General features: G+C 46.1%; 1 protein-coding gene across 10 annotated transcripts in view; it reads left to right on the forward strand.

Annotated features, from left to right (window-relative positions):
• Nucleotides 1-21,611, forward strand: part of ARHGEF11 (Rho guanine nucleotide exchange factor 11) — a 115,147-nt gene that overhangs the window by 39,351 nt on the left and 54,185 nt on the right. For 7 of the 10 annotated variants that reach the window (XM_047784271.1, XM_047784264.1, XM_047784266.1 and 4 more), the window contains exons 2-3: nt 19,174-19,206; nt 21,009-21,097. In XM_047784271.1, coding sequence (XP_047640227.1) covers nt 19,174-19,206; nt 21,009-21,097 — 122 coding nt within the window. The remainder of the gene's footprint in view (nt 1-19,173; nt 19,207-21,008; nt 21,098-21,611) is intronic. The other 3 variants (XM_047784270.1, XM_047784274.1, XM_047784269.1) reach the window with 1 other exon arrangement.

Genomic DNA, 21,611 nt, shown 5'->3' on the forward strand with positions numbered 1-21,611 from the left:
TGGTCTTGGCCAGGCTGGTCCTGTAGGAACCCCATCCTCACTTGGCCTGTGGCATGGCGCCCATGCTACAGATCTTGGGTTGCCACTTCATCCTCTGGCTCAGGCCCTTGACATATTTACAGTCTGTGGATTATGGGGATGGTAGCACGTATCAGTCAGATCATTAAAGGTTCAGCGTGATCCAGGGACAGGGGTACCAGCAGGTGGTAAAACCATTCTCACTGCCTTTCTGCCCTGACCCCTGTCCAAGTGTCTGAAAAGTCAGAGCCTCCTGACTTTCCCTCTGCTACCAAGAACCAGAGTGTAGAGTCCTGTTCCGGAGCAGCCTTCTGGCTCTCAGAACCCTTTTTTTCCTCAGCCGTGGAAAGAGTGACAAAGAAACTAGATCCTGCCATATCTACCCTGTGGTTGCAGTGTTTTTGATGGGCTGCATCCTTACTTCCCATCTCCCTCCCTCAGTCTCACTCTGTCTCCAGATTAGAATCAGCCTCAGGATTGGAAGGAATCTTGGCAGACATCTAATTAATCCATCTCTCTGATTCTTAGTCCCTGTGGTGGTGTGGTTCCATTTTGAATGTCTCTCCTTTCTCTTTGGCTCTCTGGCCCCTTAGATTTGCGACTTGTGTCAGTGGCCATTTGTCAGCTGGCTTGAAGAATAAGTGAAGTGAACAGTGCTTTGTAGATTCCTCTTTTTTTGTTGTTGTTGTAGTGGAGGCTGTGTGTGTGTTTGTGTGTATGTGCCTGTGCAAAAAACAAACAAAACAACAACAACCAAACCACCTGTTTCATCCAGATGGCCAACAGGGGAGAGAGAATGCAAAGATATTTCAAAAGTGGTAGACACATCCTTTCCTCTCAAGGAATTTACAGCTTAGTGGGGAAACTAAAGATGTAGAAGTATATTGATTTAAGAATACCTAGAAAAAGAGTGTCAAAACAAGTGCCATTTAATGCACAAATCAGGTCTTTGTAGAATGAACTCCAGAAAGTGGTCATCTTTGGTCGTGCTGGATATGTCAAATGTAACTTGAAATAAATGGTTTGAATGACTGTTTGTTTTTCACTGAGATTGTTGTAAGTAATTAACCAATAATACAGAGTGAGTTTATGAGGGCTGAGTTTATGCCTGCCTAGGGGGAGAGGTTGGTTAGGAGAAGCTAAAGTAAGGAAAGCTTCTTGGGATTAATATGTTTTAAGTAAGGTTTTGATGGGTGGAATTGGGTCGTACCAATCTGCTTTGTGGCTTTTCTCAATTTGCTCTGTCACACAATTCTGGGGCCTCTGGACTGGCCTCAAGAAACTGCCCTGGGAGTTCCTGTCATGGCTCAGTGGTTAATGAACCCAACTAGTATCCCTGAGTATGCGGGTTCGATCCCTAGCCTGACTCGGTGGGTTAAGGCTCTGGTGTTGCTATGAGTTGTGGTGTAGGTCATAGATGCAGCTCAGATCTCTTGTTGCTGTGGCTGGGGTGTAGACTGGCAGCTACAGCTCCGATTCAACCCCTAGCCTGGGAACCTCTGTATGCTGCAGGTGTGACCCTAAAAAGACCAAAAAAAAAAAAAAAAAAAAGGAAACTGCCCTGACAACATTCAGTCCTGGTCCCTGAACCGTGACTGTTTCAGAGCCCTCTAGGATGTTGAAGCTCATGACCTATTTGGGATGCCACCCCATCCCTATGCTCGGCACTATCCAGCATTCGCCTCACCTCCTGAGCGTCCCTGGAGGTGATTCTGGGGTCCTCTTCCACTGAAAGCCTTTAGTGTTGTAGGGGTAGGAGGTGGGGACAGTCCTGAGACCACTGGCAGTGAGCACTAAGGGACAGTGTTCTCTTCTGTAGTGGTGTCTCCAGGGCAGTCATCAGAGCTAAACTGAGCAAATCCACCACCCAAGCAACAGACAGTGACCCTGGAAGGAAGAAGGAAGGTACTGCGTAGAGTGCCCTTGTGCTGGAGTTTGAGGGAGCTGGAGCATCAGTCCCGTGTTGCCAGATAGAAGAGCAGCATATTTAAAAAAGAAGGCCAGGGCTAGCGTTCCTTCCCATTAGCCAAGGTTGGGAGGTGCTGAGGGTGGGGTAGACTTCCTATAGGACCCTTCCAGGATCTGGGAGATAAAGAGTTCGAGTCCTAGATCCCCTTGGCCTTCTAGATGTCATCTTTCCCCCATCCCATCTCTGGCCAAGATTATTCCGTCCGAAGAGATTGAGGTTGCTGCTTCCTATTCCACAGGATCCCCTTCATTTTCCCATTTGGGGGACTCATCCACAGAACTTCTTCCTGGATCATCTTTGTGGGAAATAAAGGCTGGAATGAGGGGAGGGGCCTCAAGCACGAGTCTCTTTCTGTGAAAATTACTTGCGGCTCTTGCTGCCACTCATCATCCCTTATATCCATGGGATGGCTTCTTCCCCCTCGCCTCACCCCACCCTTCTTCAGTTTCCTGGAAATGGAGCAGGGCTGCAAGAGAGAAAGGGTGGAAATTCCCATTGCATCTCTCTCCACTGAGCAGTGGTTGAGATGGGGTTTGGGGAAGGGGGAAGGGGGAGGGTAGAGAGATGGAGTCAGCCCTAGAGGGAGAGGCCAAGAGACTGCTGAGCCGATGCTATGGGCCTAATTACTCCTCTGCCTTGAGCTTGCCTGTAATTGTGGTTTCTGGGAGCCAGCGCGTCCTGGAAATCTGCTGGAACAGCAGAGATTTGGGGTTTCCGCCTGGGATGGAGTTGAATTTTCCACTTGGAACAGCTTGCCCAGCACCCGTTTTTTGATTGGGGGGCAGGGTGAGTCCCTAAAGCTCTAAAGGGGCAGTTAGGACAGTCTTAGGACCTACAGGGCCCTCCTTTGAAACTGAATGAGAGGTTGTGTATCCTGAAATTCTGGGCATTTTTGAAAAGTTTAGAGAGGCAGAAGATAGCTGGATCTGGTGAAGAGTGTACTCTCAAAGATAGGAGATGAACTGTATGCCGAACCCTGAAAATAAGAGACGTTTCAGTGTCTCTAGACCTTAGTTTTCCCATCTGTCATTTGATTTGAACATCTGTCTTTTTCACAGCGATCTTCCTAAGTAATAGATGAGGAAATATTAGACTAATATAAGGGAGCAACTCAAGTCCCTTTTTCCCATGGTGGCAATAATGGTGATGGCTAATATGTATGTTGAGTATTCACTGTGTGCCCTGTGCTAAATGCTTGAATGAATGGCACCATTTGCTCTCACACCAATCCACCGAAGTAGTCATTAACCTCTGCTACAGATGGGAAAACCTGAGGTTGAGAGATTAAATATCTTGCCTGAGGTCACAGAAGCCAGTGTCAGCATCAGGATTACCAACCCAGGGATCTGATTGCAAAGCCTGTGCATTTGGCCGGCAGATATATAAATGGTAATCCGCATTGTGTTTTACGCTTGTGCCAGGAAAAACCTAGAGCCAGACAGGCTTAGTGAGGACTGGCTATTGGACCCGGAGTCAGGGAAGCTGAGTTCCAGTCCTGGCACAAGCCATCACTAACCGCGGGGCCTCAGGCAAGTCCTTTATCTTCTCTGAACTGCAGCTTCTTCATCTGTAAAATAGATATGTTCAGAGTCGTTCTGAGAATCAAATGAAATACTACTTTGCACTACACCTGCCACCTAGCAGATGCTTCGTAAGTGTTAGCAGAAGCTCAGTTCATGTATGGAAAAGTAAGCACCCAGTCCTTGTCATCTTAAATTTGTTATGTGAGATTTCACGGGAACACTGACGTAAGTTAAGGATGGATCTATGGCAAAAAGAAATTTATGGCTACCAAAGGGGAAGGGAGGGGAGGTACATTAGAAGTTTGGGGTTAGCAAATACAAACTACTATGCATAAAACAGATCAGCAGATCAACCACAAGGTCCTCCTGTATGGCACAGGGAACTGTATTCAATATCTTGTAATAAACCATAATGGAAAGGAAAATGAAAAAGTATATGTGTATATAAACTGAGTCACTTTGCTGTGCACCAGAAACTAACACGACATTGTAAATCAGCTATACTTTGATTTTAAAAAAAGAAGAAGGATGGATATATGGCAAAGTAAAATGGATGGTAAGGACTCTCTCTAACCAGAGAGCAAAGTGTTAACAGAGAGAGGGCTCTGAAGTTAGACTGAGCCATGACGGGAACTCCCATGACCAGCGTTTCTATCTGGGAGAGGGACTCGGGAGCCTACACTCCTAAACGTACTGTCTTGTCTCAGTAAGTGCCTAAGAAACGTGCTAGCTCTCATCATAGTCATTGTAGGAATCTCACCTATCAGTTACCTCACAATCAGCATTACTATAACTGTATGTTCAGCACTGTGCTGGTTACTGTGGGTTCTGTCAACAAGGAATGTGGCAAGATTTCTCCTCTTAAGTTTGTTAGCTGTTTGGAGGGAGACATGATCAATTGGTCAACATAATTTGAAAACAGTCAAGTACGAAGTGATTCAGTATGCCTCAAAATGCAGCAGAAATGGATTTAATAATTAAAAAGGTCATTGGAGTTAATAAGGAAGCTTCCTAGAGAAGGCAGTTCTCTTGAGTTCAGCTGCGGGCAACTGGGCCAGAGGACAAGGGTGAACCATTAGGAGCACTGGAATTTGGGAAGAGTTAGAATTTCAAGGTTGGTCATTGAGCATTCACCGCATGTTCATTGGGTGTGTACTGAGTGCCCAGATGAGAGCAGCGCTGGTGCTCAATTGCCATTGTTTCTCTCGTGGTCAATCCAGGGGGGATCCCTAAAGATTGCATTTTAGAGACTGGCAATTTCCAAGTTGAAATACTGTTACTACCCTCCTCAAGGTGGTGCTTTGACATAATAAAACCTCATTCTAATATGACCTGTGCCTGGATAGAGGAAGAATATGTTTTCCAGGTGCCTGGAAAGGAGCTGCTGCGGGGAGCATCTGGGTTCCTCCTGTTCTCTCCCTACCACTCCCCTCCACGCATGCACGCACGCGCCCACGCCACCATTCTCTTTGCTCGTGGGGAAACTGAGACGTGGAACTAAGATTATAATCCAGAGCTTCAAACCCCAGGACACTTTACCTAAATGACCCTGTGCTGCCTGATAGTAAACTCTAAGATAGAGCTGCACAGAACAGACGGTTTTAGTTTCTGTTCACCTACAGAGCGGGTTATAGTCCATCTCCCAGCGCCAGTGATTTTATCTTCTTAATCACTTTCACTATTGTTCACCCCACACCCCCGTATGAAAGAGTTCACTCAGTAGGAAAGGGTATAAGCAACAGCAGCGCTTGCTGGAAGTGGTGGCAGCCATTGCTCTAGAAACCTACCACCACCACCATGTCTTCCCTCAATATGGTCGAGCATCTCCCCCAACAGAGAAGGCAGTCGCTGGTTTCCTCTCTTTACATGTATGAGCAGGAGGAGTCCTTCCTTCAGAACAGGTCTTTTGTTTTATGGCCACACCCACGGCACGTGGAAGTTTCCTGGGCGAGGGGTTGAATCCAGGCCACAGCTGCGACTTATGCAGCTGTGCTAACACTGGATCCTTTAACCCATGGCACTGGGCCGGGGACGGAACCCACACCCGTGCGGCAACCTGAGCCACTGCAATCGGATTCTTAACCCACTGTGCCATGGCAGGAACTCCCAGAACAAGTCTTTTATCAGACAGAACACAGAATACATCAGTTCGCTTTTAAAGTAATACGGTGGCAAGGATATTTGTGTTTATAGACAAGTCAAATGTTTAAGGGCTAGCAGGATGCAAAGGATAGGAGTGGTTATCATTCAAGAGTTAATTGAAGAAAGCTTCTGGAAGGAGGGGAGTTCCCGGGCAGTTTTTAGAAGGATGGAACAGGAATCTGTTGCATGCTGGAGAAGAAACTTCCTCACCCACCCTTCTTTCTTTCAACCTCCTAGGCTTCCTGAGGTCACTAGCTAAGAATGTGGAGGGTAGTGACACTCAGCCTGTGATGGTCCGGGTCCCCTCCCCAATTCCAGTTAGTAGCTTAGATGCTGTGACTAGATTTGCATCTTTCTGCAGTTACCTCAGCTGAAGAAAAGGGCGCTGCCTCCCTGAGGTAGAAAAGGGATTGCGAAGAAGAGCAGATGCGCTACTGTCAACTCTGGTCAACTCACGTTACCTCTGGTAGTTACTCATTTTATGTTTTTTTTGAGGTTTTTTTTGTCTTTTTTTTTTAGGGCCACACCCGCAGTATATGGAGGTTCCCAGGTTAGGGGTCCACAGCCACAGCAATGCCGATCCAAGCCATGTCTGCAACCTATACCACAGCTCATGGCAATGCCACATCCTTAACCCACTGAACGAGGCTAGGGCTCAAACCCGCATCCTCATGGATACTAGTCGGGTTAACCTCTGAGCCACAACAGGAACTCCTCATTTTATGGTTTAACCTCAGCAGTTTTAAAATCAAAGACCAAATAACTTTCTTCTGCCACCAAGTACTTTTCTGTTGATTTTGTTAAGAACAAAGGGAGGTGAAACCACTAATTTAAAATCCACCTTAACAAAATAAATCAAAAAGGTGACTCCTCTTGGAGTTCCTGTTGTGGCTCAGTGGGTTGTGAACCCAACTAGTATCCATAAGGATGTGGGTTCAATCCCTGGCTGTGGCTGTAGTGTAGGCAGGCAGCTGCAGCTCTGATTCAACCGCTAGCCTAGGAACTTCCATATGCCACAGGTGCGGCCCTGAAAAGAAAGAAAAGAAAAAAAAAGATGACTCTTCTGAGCCAAATGACAAAATTTTTTAAAAAACAAAATGGAGACTTCTTGGATTGGCTGTTACTCTGGGTTATTTGTTTTCTGGTTGATTCTTTTTTGTGCCAACAGTGAAAAATTGACTTAAGGAGTTCCTGCCATGGTGCAATGGGTTAAAAATCTGACTGCAGTGGCTTGGGTCTCTGCAAAGATGTGGGTTCCATCCTGGTTTGGTGCACTAGGTTAAAGGATCCAGCATTGCTGCAGCTCAGATTTGATCCCATGCCCATGTGCCGCAGATGTGGCTATAAAAAATGAAAAATAGAAGTTCCTGTCGTGGCTAAGGGGTAACGAACCCAACTAGTATCTGTGAGGACATGGGTTTGATCCCTGGCCTTGCTCAGTGGGTTAAGAATCCAGCATTGCCATGAACTGTGGTATAGTTCGCACACGTGGCTCAGATCCAGCATTGCTGTGGCTGTGGTGTAAGCTGACAGCTATAGCTCTGATTTCACCCCTAACCTGGAAACTTTCATGTGCTGTAGGTGCAGCCCTAAAAGACAAAAAAATTTTTTAATTAAAAAAAATAATAATAAAATTTGGGAGTTCCCATCGTGGCATAGCAGGAACAAATCTGACTAGCATCCATGAGGACACAGGTTTGATCCCTGGCCTCGATCAGGGGGTTAAGGATCCCGCATTTCCATACACTGTAGTGTAGGTTGCAGACGCAGCTCAGATCTGGCATTGCTGTGGCTGTGGTGTAGGCTGGCAGCTGTAGCTCTGATTCGACCTCTAGTCTAGGAACCTCCATGTACCTTGGGTGTGGCCCTTAAAAAATTAATTAAATAAATAAATAAAATAAATATTGACTTGAAAAACAATTCGATTTGTATGAAGTAAACCCAGTCTTTTGAAAGTTTGTATTTAAAGTGTTATTATCACCTTCAGAAAGATTTCCTTCAGAGCACATTTCCCTATCTTTCCAGGAAAACTTTAGGTGAAACAAGATATACCTGTTGAGTGATTTTTGGTTTACAAATAATTTATCACAGTCCCCATTGAGAAGTACTAATTTTATCAACATGAAAGCTGAAACTTAGAAACTTACACCACAGCTCACAGCGCCAGACCCTTAACGCACTGATCAAGGCCAGAGATCAAACCCAAATCCTGGTGGATGCTAGTCAGATTCGTTAACTGACGAGCCACAATGGGAACTCCGTGGCCCCACCATTTAATAGCTGTGTGTCTTTGGGCAAACTATTTAACTTCTCTGAATCTCATTTTTCCCATCTGTTAAGGAAAATAACAATGTCTACCTCACCAAGTTACTCTGTGGATTAAATGAATGCCTGTAACATATTAGGTGCTCATTCTATGTAATTTTCTTCTCCTTTTTCAAGGGTATACAAAAAAGTAGGGCAGAATTGGTCTAGAACCCAGATGTCTAGACTGTCAATCCCACCCTCTCACCACCTCAGCCTGCTCCCTCCCTGCGACTGTGGCAGCCTCAGTGACTTCCCTTCCTGCCTGCACCCTGTCCCCAGCTTGAGCACGTGTGTGGGACACACACAAACACACACACTCTCACCCAGCTGGATTTTCCTAAATCTCGCTTTGCTGTCTCCGTGTCTGGAGTTACACGGCTAGTGAAGGAAGCATTAGCACCCATGTTGAGGTCTCCTGGCCCCTTGCTGTCCTAAAGCACATTGTTTTCATCAAAGGTAACAGTTGGATGGCGGATTCTTAGACAAAAGTGTGGACTAAATATAATAGCAGTAGGTCATTTGCTTCAGGGAAGGTCTGTGAGATGGTTGCATCTGCATAGATAACTTAAAAAGTGTTTATTTTGTTGTTGTTGTTGTTGTTTTGTCTTTCTGCTTTTTAGGGCCGCACCCGCGGCACATGGAAGTTCCCAGGCCAGGGGTCCAATCGGAGCTACAGCTGCTGGCCCACACCACAGCCAGCAATGCCAGATCTGAGCCGTGTCTGCGACCTACACCACAGCCCATGGCAACGCTGGATCTTAACCCACTGAGCCAGGCCAGGGATCAAACCTGCAACCTCATGGTTCCTAGTTGGATTCGTTTCTGCTGCACCATGACGGGAACTCCAGAAGTGTTTATTTTGTGTTATGAGGTAGAATGTGATGGCTTTGGCAGTAGGTTACTAATTATTAACAAGAATAGCAGTCATTTTTTGAGCATTGCTCTGTGCCAGGCATTGTGCTAGAGACTTCACTTACACGTTACGCCAGTTCTTACAACAGGGTGGGTAGTCAGTATTCCACTTGTGTAGATGAGAAAACTGAGGTTCACAGAAAGTCATTTTTCCCTCAGCCACACAAATGATCAGAGATAGAGCCAGGGTGCAAACCTGTTCTGTCTTTAACTCCACACTCTCCCACACCATTCCTAAATATCAGTTTGAATTCCTAAGCATATCCTCAGCATTGAGCTTTTTCTAAGGGACCACATGTCACAACAAATTAGAGAAATCAGCTATGCATCTATACCTGTGCTGGTAGATCCTGGGGGGGGCTAGTCGGGTGTTGGGTTCTGAGTGAAGAGAAGGGTGCCCACGCAGGCTGGTGTGGCCTTGTTCTCTGCTTGGCATGGCAGGTGGCTGCCCTTGGAGACCCAGAGATCATGCGGCACGCTTTCAGGAGCTCACAGTGCAGCAAGCAAGGGAGAAAGCTTGGCACCTGTGTACAAAATATTTTGCGGAGATATATACCAGGTGCTGTGGGAAACAGGAGCTTGGGAGAGGTGACTCTGGGAAGGCTTTTAGTTTCCTTGGACAGGTCCGAAGGGCAGGAGGCCCTGCCATGGGAGAAAAGGCACAGAGTGGTACAGCTGCGGCCAGAGGCCACTGGACCAGCGCTGTCTGATAGAAATAGAATGCCAGCCATGCGTGTCAGTGAAAACTTTCTAGTAGCCACATTAAAAATAGTAAAGAGAGGAGTTCCCGTTGTGGCGCAGTGGTTAACGAATCCGACTAGGAACCATGAGGTTGCGGGTTCGGTCCCTGCCCTTGCTCAGTGGGTTAAGGATCCGGTGTTGCCGTGAGCTGTGGTGTAGGTTGCAGACACAGCTTGGATCCTGCCTTGCTGTGGCTCTGGTATAGGCCGGCAGCTACAGCTCCGATTCAACCCCTAGCCTGGGAACCTCCATATGCTGCAGGAGCGTCCAAAGAAATAGCAAAAAAAAAAAAAAAAGTAGTAAAGAGAAACAGGTGAATTAATTTTAATGTATATTTCATTTAACTCAGTATATTCAAAATACTGTTATTTCAACATGTTATTACTATTTTATTTTATTTTATTTTAGCTTTTTAGGGCCACACCAGCAATATATGGAGGTTCCCAGGCTAGGAGTCGAAAAGAGCTACAGCTGCCAGCCTACACCACAGCCACAGCAACGCAGGATCTGAGCCACATCTGAGTCCTACACCACAACTCACGGCAACACCAGATCCTTAACCCACTGAGTGAGGCCAGGGATCGAACCTGCATCCTCATGGATACTAGTCGGGTTCATTTCTGCTGTGCCATGATAGGAACTCCTCAACATGTATAAACTATAAAAAGTTACTATTTTATTTTATTTTTATTATTTTTTTGTCTTTTCCTAGGACGGCACCCACAGCAGGTGGAGGTTCCCAGGCTAGGGGTCTAATTGGAGCTGTAGCTGCCAGTCTGCACCACAGCCACAGCAACATGGGATCCGAGCTGTATCTGCAACCTACACCACAGCTCACAGCAACACCAGATCCTTAACCCACTCAGTGAGGCCAGGGATCGAACCTGAAACCTCATGGTTCCTAGTTGGATTTGTTAACCACTGAGCCACGACAGGAACTCCAAAAGTTACTAGTTTATATTCCTTTTTTTTAGTACTTAGTCTTTGAAATCTTGTGTGCATTCTGTACTGAACGTGGCATTCAGTTCAGACTAGGCACGTTTCAGGTTGCCTGTAGCCACACGGGACTCACGGCTCCCCGATTACCCAGTGCAGGGTGAGAAGGTACTCCTGGTGTCAGCCTCCAGCCCCCACTCTGGGTGGTCTCTATCCCGTCTGTGCTCTTCTGTTCGAACAGCAGGACTTTCATGCCCATGCACATCCTCTCTGTCCCCCTGTGTGGAGCTGCTGTGTGCTCCAGAGAACGAGAAACAAGGAAGTTTGTCATTCAATGGAGAAAGTAAGCATCCAACAGTCCAAAAAATACGCAAATAATTGGTTACCATTGAGTTAGGCCCTGCAAAGGGCATTTCAGCGGAGGTCCAGCTTGGGTGTCGGAGAAGGCTTCCCTGAGAGGTGAACGCTGAAGCATGAAGAATAGGTGTGCATTGGCCTGGCCGAGGTGAGAGAAAAAGCCCCTGGGATTGGCATATAGTGAGCAAGGTGGGAGGTGACAAGAGATGAGGACCTCTCAGAGGACCTTCTAGGCCGTGCTGAGGATTTGGAACTTGTACGAGGACAGTGGGAAACCAGTGAAGGGTGACAAGTGTTCTAACTGAGGCTTGGAGAGGCCGAGTAACTTGCCTGAGACTACATAGCCTGGACAGGGCTGAGCCAGAGCCGGAGCTGGAGCCCGTACTTTACCCCTAAAGCTGTGCTTTGCAAACCATACCTTCAGGGCTACGTGCCAGGTATGAGATGTGGAACCAGGTTGGCCAACCCTGTCACCATAGCAGTTCTCCACCTCCCCTCCCTCCATACGCAGCTGTCTGCCAAGCTCCCTGCTCTGATTGTCACACAGGTCCTAAGATCTCTTGTCCTCCAAGAGACCTTCATAGAAGTAGAAAGGAGAGCTTTCCTGGCCCTGCCCTACCTAGAATTAGAACACAGCAGGAGCCACCCCCACTTTTCCGTTTATTGTTCACGCTCACCCATTCTTCTCCGGTTTCCCCTCACCTCTGACACATGGTGAGTGTACATCACCCAGTGTGGCCCTGGACAAGACTTCAGGAAGCACCATAACGCCCATTGTAAAGTGCCCAGGACCTGACACTTCCAAAGACCTGAACAAATACTACCTCTTTGGTCCACACCTCAGCTCTGGGAGTAAGAAAGGACATGCACGCTCCTTCAGCAGACATTTTGGGGTGAGTCCCCGTCACACACCAGATACTTGGCTGGTGATCCAAGGGCAAGTACGATGCTGTCCTTGTTCTCAAGGGGTTAAGATCTAGTGGGGAAAAACTGATGACAGGCTCAGAAGTTAAGGGGCTTGTTTTGGGAGTTCCTCAAAGTTATGATCCTCTCAATAAGCAACCACTTGGGCGGTCTGTTAAAATGAAAATAATATTCACACCATAGACCTGCTGAGTTGAACCCCCAGGGGTAGGAGCCTCCAGTGATTGGTATGCTGCTCTACGGATAGTAAATGATCCACTTGAGATGTGAGCCTTTTCTGGCTATATCGCCAGAGACTTTTCTGCTCCTGTTTTTCTGCCCTCTACCTTTACAGGTGGAAGAATGGACACAAGAAGTCAAGTGGGTTGTGGCCCAAGGGCCCACAGTGAACTAGAGACAGAAATGGGTCAGCACCTGAATTCCCCTGATTTCCAAGCCCAACCCCTTTCTGCAGTGCCATGTAAAGTGTTAACTTTGGAGTTCTGTTGTGACACAGAGGATTACAAACCCAACTAGTTTCCATGAGGATTCTGGTTCGATTCCTGGCCTCACTCAGTGGGTTAAGGATCTGGCATTGCCGCAAGCTGCCATGTAGGTCACGAATGTGGCTCGGATCTGACGCTGCTATGGCGTAGCAGGGTGGCTATGGCTCTGATTCGATCCCTAGCCTGGGCGCTTCCATATGCTGTGGGTGCAGCCCTAAAGAGACCCCCCCTCCCCAAAAAAAGTTAATTTTGCACTCTGGTTCTGATTGTAACTGCTACTTTTATTTGATCTGTACCCCTTTTTTCTCCCCTCTAAATGTTTTCAATTATGTAAGCTCTTAGGGAGCATTTGTGTCATATTCTATTAGCAAGGGTTGTCTGCAGATAGGCCTCTTTTCTTTACTCGGGAGATGTACAGTGTTTCCAGTCTCAAACTGTAGGGAAACTTCTACCCAAAGGCAGAATCCTTGCAAAGTTAGGGTGCCAGGAGGCTGCTTAAAGCTCCACCCTGGTAGATAAGGGAAACCAGACCAGTAAGACTAGGTCAGGGTTCAGTGAAGGTGGACTTTATCTAGACCGAAGTTCTGGCAGGGTAGCTCTTTCCTGGTTTACTGCTCCTCACTTTTTTTTTTTCCCGCCAATTCTAGGGCCACTCCTGTGGCATATGGAGGTCCCCAGGCTAGGGGTCGAATTGGAACTGTAGCCACCGGCCTGCGTCAGAGCCACAGCCACATGGGATCCAAGCCATGTCTGCGACCTACACCATGGCTCACAGCAATGCTGGATCCTTAACTCACTGAGCAAGGCCAGGGATCGAACCCACGACCTCATGGTTCCTAGTTGGATTCATTAACCACTGAGCCACGACAGGAACTCCAACTGCTCCTCACTTTAGGGAGGGATTTAAGAACATTACTTTGCCCCAGACTCAAAAGACCTAGTTCAGCCCATGTATAGTGTGCTTTTTATATCTATCATATGTGCTTTATATGTCTTTATATACCTATATAGAATGTATGTATTATGTGTCTATCTCTTATGTATGTATCATGTCACATGTGTGTACACATGTGAGATGCATCTGCCTCTGTGTGTGTGTGTGTGTGTGTGTGTAAAAGGAAAAAGAGAAAGTCCAATAAAGACCAGTTACCCACATATGGCCACAGATCATATAACTTTGTATTTAGGAGCACAGACCTTGAAGTCAGACCAACTTTATGTGCATTTTAACTCCGCTTAACCTCTCTTTTCACTCATCTGAGGATGGAGATGTGTGCTACTTACCTCACCAGGCTCTTGTGATGATTACATGAGATAATGTATGTCACATGTGTAGCGCGGTACCTGGTCAGTAGTAAGAACTTAATAATTATTATCTCAGGAGTTCCCGTCGTGGCTCAGAAAAACGAATCCCCCTAGTATCCATGAGGACACGGGTTCAGCCCCTGGCCTCGCCCAGGGGATCAGGTACCCAGCATTGCCGTGAGCTGTGGTATAGCTTGCAGATGTGGCTTGGATCTGGTGTTGCTGTGGCTTGTGGTGTAAGCCAGCAGCTGTAGCTCTGATTTGACCCCTAGCCTGGGAACCTCCATGTGCCATGGGTGCGGCCCTATAAATAAATAAATAAATAAATAAATAAATAAATAAATAAATAAATAAATAAAATCTCAGGAGCAGGGATATTCTAAGCCTTTTCCTCCTTCACACATTTGTAGTGGAGGGGGATGAGTTGACCAGGAACCTCCCATTGAAGGGGCTGATACCACCTGCTTGTCACTGTGTGAGACTAAAGCCCCAGTGGTTCCAAAACTTCTGCCTTTTCAAGGGAAACCAGAAACCTGTATTTCTTTTTAATGTGAAATTACCTGATTTTCAAGATTTGTAACAACTGATTTGAAGTACTCACACACACACAAACACACACAAATACCATACATAGGCCAGTGGAAGGGCTCTGTGGGCTGGTTACCACTCTTCAGCTTTGCCTTTTTCTTGCTTCATCACACACCCTCTAGGCCAGGCTGAGGAGGCTGTTTCACCACGTTTTTACAGAGTGCCTATTCTGTGCCTGCCGCTGGAGGGCTTACCGGAAAGGATCACTACCTTTGCCCTCTGGCCGAGAGGCGGGACTAACACACCAGGTGATAGGGAGCAGTGTGTGAGGGAGGAGCTTTTGTGCCAGAGTGTGGGCCACGTGGTAAAGGAAAGGATGAGGAGTGGAAGATTTCTCTGACCTGATCGCGGGATTTCTTTGAGGATATATTAAATGAAAAAAGCAAAATGTTAAAGATGTAGGAGCTACTACCTGTTGTGAAAGTAAGAAAGGGAAATAGGAATGTTTATATGTATTGGCTTAGTTTTTCCAAGCGGAAACACAAAGAAAACCAAAAGCAAATGAAGATGGTTACTTACAGAGGAGTGGGATGAAGGGACAGGGATGTTTCTTCTCAGTGTACCCTTTAAATTGCATGTTGAGTTTTCAGCCATGTAAATGTTTGACAGATTCACAAAAAATTCAAACAAGCCTGAAAAATCAAACCCTAGAATTTAGTGCAAATATAAAAAGAAAGCTAAATGCATTTCAAATTGATAATATAAAAAAGAATTAATCCAAAGTAACTTACACACGCAGCATTGGCTGTGTACCTTTAGTGGGGTATAGCCCAAGGACAAAAGAATTGCAGGGAAACTCTGGACTTTACTTAGAAAGTTTGATGCTACCAGTGTTATTGGTGTGGTAACCCTGGAAACAATCTTATAGAGCAAATGAGTAAATATATTACTGTTGTTTGTGAAAAAGGTTTTCACTGTGGGAAAAGGAAGATAAAATAAGGAATTGGGGAAGATGACGAATCACGCTGTACTGTTGGAGTCAAACGAAATTTCATCATGAACTCACAATTTCTTAATCATTCCTAACTCTGTCCATTGAAAGGGCCTAAAAGCGGTAACACCTTAGCAGCAACGAGCACCTAGCATCCAGATCTTGTTTCTAAATACATTACATACTAAAAGGAACCAGGGTACCTTAGGGAAAGTACAAGGTAAGCCTAGAGTATTTTTTTGTGTGTTCCAGAAAGCAAGGATGCACTCCAAGACAGATGGTGACACTTTAAAAGGACACAGGAGCTGGCTTGTACAAGCTCCCATCAGCCAAATCAGGACAATTTTAACATTTTTTTAAAAGCAGTAATGGATTATAATGCATTGCATTGGGGGGGAAAATTCCTAAGTTCATAGCACTACTTCAAAAAAGGGATAAAATGGCAAGATTGCCTGCTAATAGATGTAGAAGGCATGATAAAATTAGCAGAGCGCCATTTTGCAAGCACCAGTGCAAGAAGTGTTCCGGCAGTAGTCATCAGTGGATAGAAATCTTATTGGATGACTAGCATTTGGGCAAGATATTTATACAGTCTCCAAATATCTCCCCACAGATTTCCTTTTAATTCGAAAGAGAAAATACACTCTTAGCATTGAAAAAAAAATAGCTGGCCTGAACTCTTCCACATGTCAGTGTTAGGAGAGACCAAGAAAGTGGGCAGGTTGGGGAGGAGGATTGGGTACTCTAGATTAAATGAATCTAAAAGCCATGAGTGGAGTTCCCGTCATGGCTCAGGGGCTAAACGAATCCGACTAGGAACCATGAGGTTGCGGGTTCAATCCCTGGCCTTGCTCAGTGGGTTAAGGATCCGGTGTTGCCGTGAGCTGTGGTGTGGGTTGCAGACGCAGCCTGGATCCTGCCTTGCTGTGGCTCTGGTGTAGGCTGGTGGCTACAGCTCCAATTAGATCCCTAGCCCGGGAATCTCCAATATGCCATGGTGCAGCCCTAGAAAAGGCAAAAAGACAAAAAATAAAATAAAAGCCATGAGTAAATGCAGTTCTAAGATCTATGATTGGATCATGGATTGAGGCAGTTGGGGAACAACTTTGTAGAAGATTCATGAAACAACTGAGGAAATTTGAATATGGACTTTCTATTAGATAATATAATTGTATCAGAGTTAAACTCAGTGGGTGTGCTGATAGCATTGTGGTTATAGAGAATTCCAAGGGCCTTGGGGGACACATGCTCAGATATTTAGGAGGAAAATGTCACAATGTCTGCAACTTTCAAATGGGAAAAATTGTCTAATCATAGAAAGAAAGCAAACGTGACAAATGTAATTGATGAATCTAGATGAAGGTGTTCATCATGCTACTCCTTCAACTTTAATAGAGATTGGAAATTTTTCTCAAAAAATATTAGAGGAAAAGAAATGCAAGCTATAGTGTCCCGGGAAGCCTTCCCGGAATCAATGCCACTTTCTGGAGTCTTGAAAAAGGAATAAGAAGGGATGGAGAGAAGGGAGGACGGAGGCCATATGAAGGCAGAGGTGAGAATGAGCGCAGCATCTTTTAGGATCTCGCAGAGGTAGGAAGAAGTGTACAAGTAATAAGAGGGAATTGGAAAGGTACTTGGATCCATTTGATGAAAGGCCTTTAATACCAGGTGATTGCACGTACATCTAATCACATGGATAGTAAGAAGGGAAATCATGGGGGGCCCAAAGAAATAGTGTTTGGGAAAGTTAGTCTGTTGTGGTAGAATGCTGGACGGATGGGAGAGTGGAAACAAGAGGTTTGTTTTTTTTTTTCCCCAGCATCCAGGCTTGAGGCAGTGGGTTATGTGGCTTAAAGTGATAGATATCAATGATAATACAAAGGAAGGAGCAACTCTGGGAAAGTATAAGAGGACTTACCAGGCTCCATAACTGACTGACTAAATAAGAGGGTTACTGAGAAGTTGGATCACAAGATCCGTGTCGGCGATGCCATTTAGAGAGCCACAAATTTGGGGGAGAAACTTCTGTATTCTCCTGAGCCTTCTCTATACCCCTCAGGTGTGTATCTATTAGAGTAATACTTAGACTGTAATCCACCTTGCCCTCCACTGTCCCTGCCCTAGCCTGTGATTTTTTTTTTTTTTTAAGAGGAACTTTCAGTGGCTGCTGAAATGATCCTTGGCTATGCCCCTAACAGTCCTCTACAGCCAGGTACATGAACCTTGGCTTCATATACCATCAGTTATGTTGAACAGCTCCCAAACCAGGTTAAATGCAAACCCAAACTAGGTTAAGTTACCAGAGACCACTCCTTCTAGGCTTTAGTATGGGCATAGGAAACCAGTTTCCTACAGAGCCAAGCAGAACAAGGCAAGGAAGAGGCCCAAGCTGTCCCAAGATAGAATGGACTTTCTCCTGGAGTAATGAGGGAGGAGTTTAAGCCTATTATGGGTAACCCGGTGGTGGGGTGTTGTGGATGCAGCCAAAGACAGTAGATGAGGAGCTGGAATTAAAAGACCTTTAAACGTCTATTCTGAGACTCCTTTACTGATGGGGGTGGGGTGGGGAGAGCTCTTGCCACTCAGTGTTTGCACTAAAGTTCTGTGCATTTGCTAGTCACCTGCAAGTGACCGTGTCTCATTCAGTTTTGAACCCCCTAGTGCCTGGCAGAGTATCTAGAGCAGCCCTGTGCAGCAGGACTTTGTGCAGTGATGGCAGTGTTTCATTCTGCACTGGCCTGTACGGTAGCCATCAACCAACCGTATGTAGCCACTAGCCATAAAACAACTGAGAAACTGAGTTTTAAATTTAAATATCTACGTGTGGCTAGTGGCTATTGTATTAGATAGTTAGCACAGGTCTAGATTCTAGTACTCTTTTTTTTTTTTTCCCACTGTATGTAGTTGGCATACAGTGTTGCCTAAGTTTAAGATGTGCAGCATAATGACATGCATGTATTGCAAAATGATTACCACCGTAAGTTTAGTTATATCACCCATAGATTCTAGAACATTTATTAAATGACGAACTAAGTTGACGCTTTATCTTGGATGAGGAGGCGGGGGCTGGGGGTGGGCAGGGCATGATGAAATCTGAGCACCAAAAGTTGTAGCTTCTGAATTCTACGTTCTTGACTGGCTGATAGATGCAACGCTAGGGAGCAGAGTAGCAAGAAGGAACAGTATGGGCAAAAGCAGGAGCTGGAAACCATAGCGAGTGAAAGGACAGTGAAGGGCAGGGACCAAAAATAGGATGAAGGAGTTCCCATTCTGGCTCAGTGGTAATGAACCTGACCAGTGTCCACAAGGGTTCGGGTTCGATCCCTGTCCCTACTCAGTTGCCATGAGCTGCGGTGTAGTGGCTCAGACTCTGCGTTGCTGTGGTGGAGGCCGGCAGCTACAGTTCCCCTAGCCTGGGAACTTCCATATGCCGCAGGTATGGCTCTTTAAAAGAAAAAAAAAGTAGGATGGAGCACTTAACTGTGTCAGACACCAGGGACGCTGACCATCAAGACTACCTGACTTCATGGACTTTACAGCCTAGTCTGCATAGCCCTACAGACAAGCAGACAAGCAGGTCCGTTGGGTGGTCGTGCTGCAGTAGGGATAGGTCCTGGGAGCTGTGGAAGCCTGGCGGGGGACGGGGCGGGAGGGGCCTGGGGGAGGTTGGGGAGGGAGGGAAGCGCTGACTGGCATCAGGCAGTACTTCCTGTTCAAGGCTATGGCTAATAGCCTCACTTGAAGATAGGGTGACCTTTCTCCCGGGGACAATGGGGAAGCTCTGAAAGGTTTTAAGCAGCAAAATAGTGCAGGTAAATTTGCGTTTTATTAAGATGGCCATACTGCATTGTGGCCAGTTTCCACCCTTGGGTCCTTCTTAGCTCAGTTGTGGCTTTTCTTTTGAACCGTCTCCAGTGTCTTGTCTGGTTTATGTCTTGTTTTGTTTTTCTTCCTTTCTTCCTCCTTTCCTGCTTCGTTCTCTCCTGGGCCCTACGCTCTCTTCTTCCTTGATGTCCTTCTCTCTCTGATCCAAAGATCAGCCAGTAAAAAGCAGTCTCACCTGTCCAGGTAAGTGGGGTGCCAGGGTGAAAGGGGAAGAAGAACCCCCCCTTTAAATTTACAAGTTAGTTATTTGTACTTTATAATACTTATTATTATTATTATTATTATTATTTTGTCTTTTGTCTTTTTGGTTGTTGTTGTTGTTGCTATTTCTTGGGCCGCTCCCGCGGCATATGGAGGTTCCCAGGCTAGGGGTTGAATCGGAGCTGTAGCCACCTGCCTACGCCAGAGCCACAGCAACGCAGGATCCGAGCCGCCTCTGCAACCTACACCACAGCTCACGGCAACACCGGATCGTTAACCCACTGAGCAAGGGCAGGGACCGAACCCGCAACCTCATGGTTCCTAGTCGGATTCGTTAACCACTGCGCCACGATGGGAACTCCTATAATACTTATTATTTGAGGAGTTAGTACCTTCACAGGACTCAGAATTTAAATGGTACAAACAAGAATATAATGAAACTATTCCATCCCTTTGTCCCAGCACAGTTTCCTTCTTTAGAGGTGGCCAGTGGTATAAGTTTCTTTTGTACCCATCCAGAGGTATTTTAGATATTTTTTGTATGTGTAAACAAACATAAGCAAATCATTTTCTTCTCTCCTATTGTCTGCTTAATTCTGCATCTTGCTTTTTTCACTCAACAACATGTCTTAGAGACCATTCCTTATCATATATAAAGAGCCTACTCATTCTTTTATGTGACTGAATACCATGTCAGTATATTGATATAATGCAGTTTATTTACGCAGTCACCCATTGTGAACACTTGGATTCTTTGCTGTGGTTTGCCGCTGCCCACGGTACTTCCATGCAGACCCTTCTACATAGTCATTCCATAGATATGAGGAGCTGATGCCCTTTGGAGGGGGAGCAACTGTTGATTAGGAACTGGCAGCCCATAGGCTTTTCTAAGAAGGAGAGGCACAGCACTGGTCTGGGCTTCTGTTCTTGCAGGGGCCCTATTAAAGAGAGCGAGTGATAAGCCTTCTGGTTTGGTGATGTGTGGTACCTTGAGGTTTTAGGGCCTTATAGTTTCTGAGCAGGGTGCCTTAGCCGCCTGTAGGAAGGGGCTTGGAATACTGCCATCAAACCAACCAGATTCCTGTTCTCCTGTGGCACACACAAAATGAACAGAATTTCAGAGGCTTGAGCCATTGTTGTACCTCTTCCGTCTAGAAAAGGGTCTAAGTTGCCAATTACTCAACAGGTAAAGGTGCCAATTACTCAACTGAAGGCCTCGTTACCCTAGGAGAGGGCCCAAGGGACGAAGCTCAGTGAGGGAGATTGTGCTACAGCCAGTGCAGTGCTCTGCTGTGTCCCTGCGGGCTTCTGTGTGTTTTGACCCACCCTTGCAATCTCCCCTCCTTGCAAATCATCGCCTAAAACTAACTAGCTGTTTGTTTTTCTCCTGTCTTTTTCTCGCATTCATTTTCTCTGCTGCCTCCGTTCTGTTCCATCAGCCCCATTGCAGCCTGGTAAGACCCACCAAGCATGTGTATTTGTGCACACCCTGTTCTTGCTATTGTCTCTTTGTCTCCTGACTCCAGGATGAGCTATTTCCCTTCACGCCTTGCTGGGTATTAAAGAGATCATGCTTGCCCTGCCAGCCTAGGAGTCCAGATAGGTGGTATTGCCAGTGGTGTAGACGTGGCTCATCTCCCACTAGATTGAGCGGGTTACAGGGTGAGAGGGTCAGTCTCTCGTTACCCAAGACCTAGGGCCCCTTTTCACAGAGCTTCCTTCTCCTGCAAGGCTGGTCGCTCTCTGCCCAGTTCACTGATGTGCTTTTGTTGCTCTTTCTCCAGGTTAAGTAGCCTGTCTTTGGGAGATTCAGCACCCGAACGCAAGTCCCCTTCCCACCACCGCCAACCCTCTGACACCTCTGAGACAGCAGGTAAGCACCTTCTCAGGCATTAACACATGGACACAGGCGTGTTAGCCCACATAGATCTGCAGAGCGCAGATGTTAAACAGCTTAGCCTTTATATTGAACTCATAATGTGTACTAGGTATCGTGTTATATGTTTTGTACAAATTGCCTGCTTCAGTCCTTTTATCAATGGTAGAAAGCGGACTTTTATTATCCCTATTTTATAGATGAGGAAGCTGAGACCCAGATGGGTTAAGAAATTTACCAAGTGTGCAAGCTTGTCGGAGACAAAACCAGGACCTGAAACCAGAAGGGGCTTAATTCTAGAACTCGTGCTTTATCTGTTACGGGAAACAGTCACACTTACATACCTGCACACACGCACGATGTCGAGTACATACCCACAGGGATGGAGACCGTTGGGAGTTACAGTTATTTTTCTTTTTCTTTTTTGCTTTTTAGGGCCGCACCCATGGCATAAGGAAGTTCCCAGGCTAGGGGTCGAATCAGAGCTGTAGCCGCCAGCCTACACCATAGC

Source organism: Phacochoerus africanus, chromosome 6 (genome assembly GCF_016906955.1).
Source record: "Phacochoerus africanus isolate WHEZ1 chromosome 6, ROS_Pafr_v1, whole genome shotgun sequence".
Lineage (NCBI taxonomy): Eukaryota > Metazoa > Chordata > Mammalia > Artiodactyla > Suidae > Phacochoerus > Phacochoerus africanus.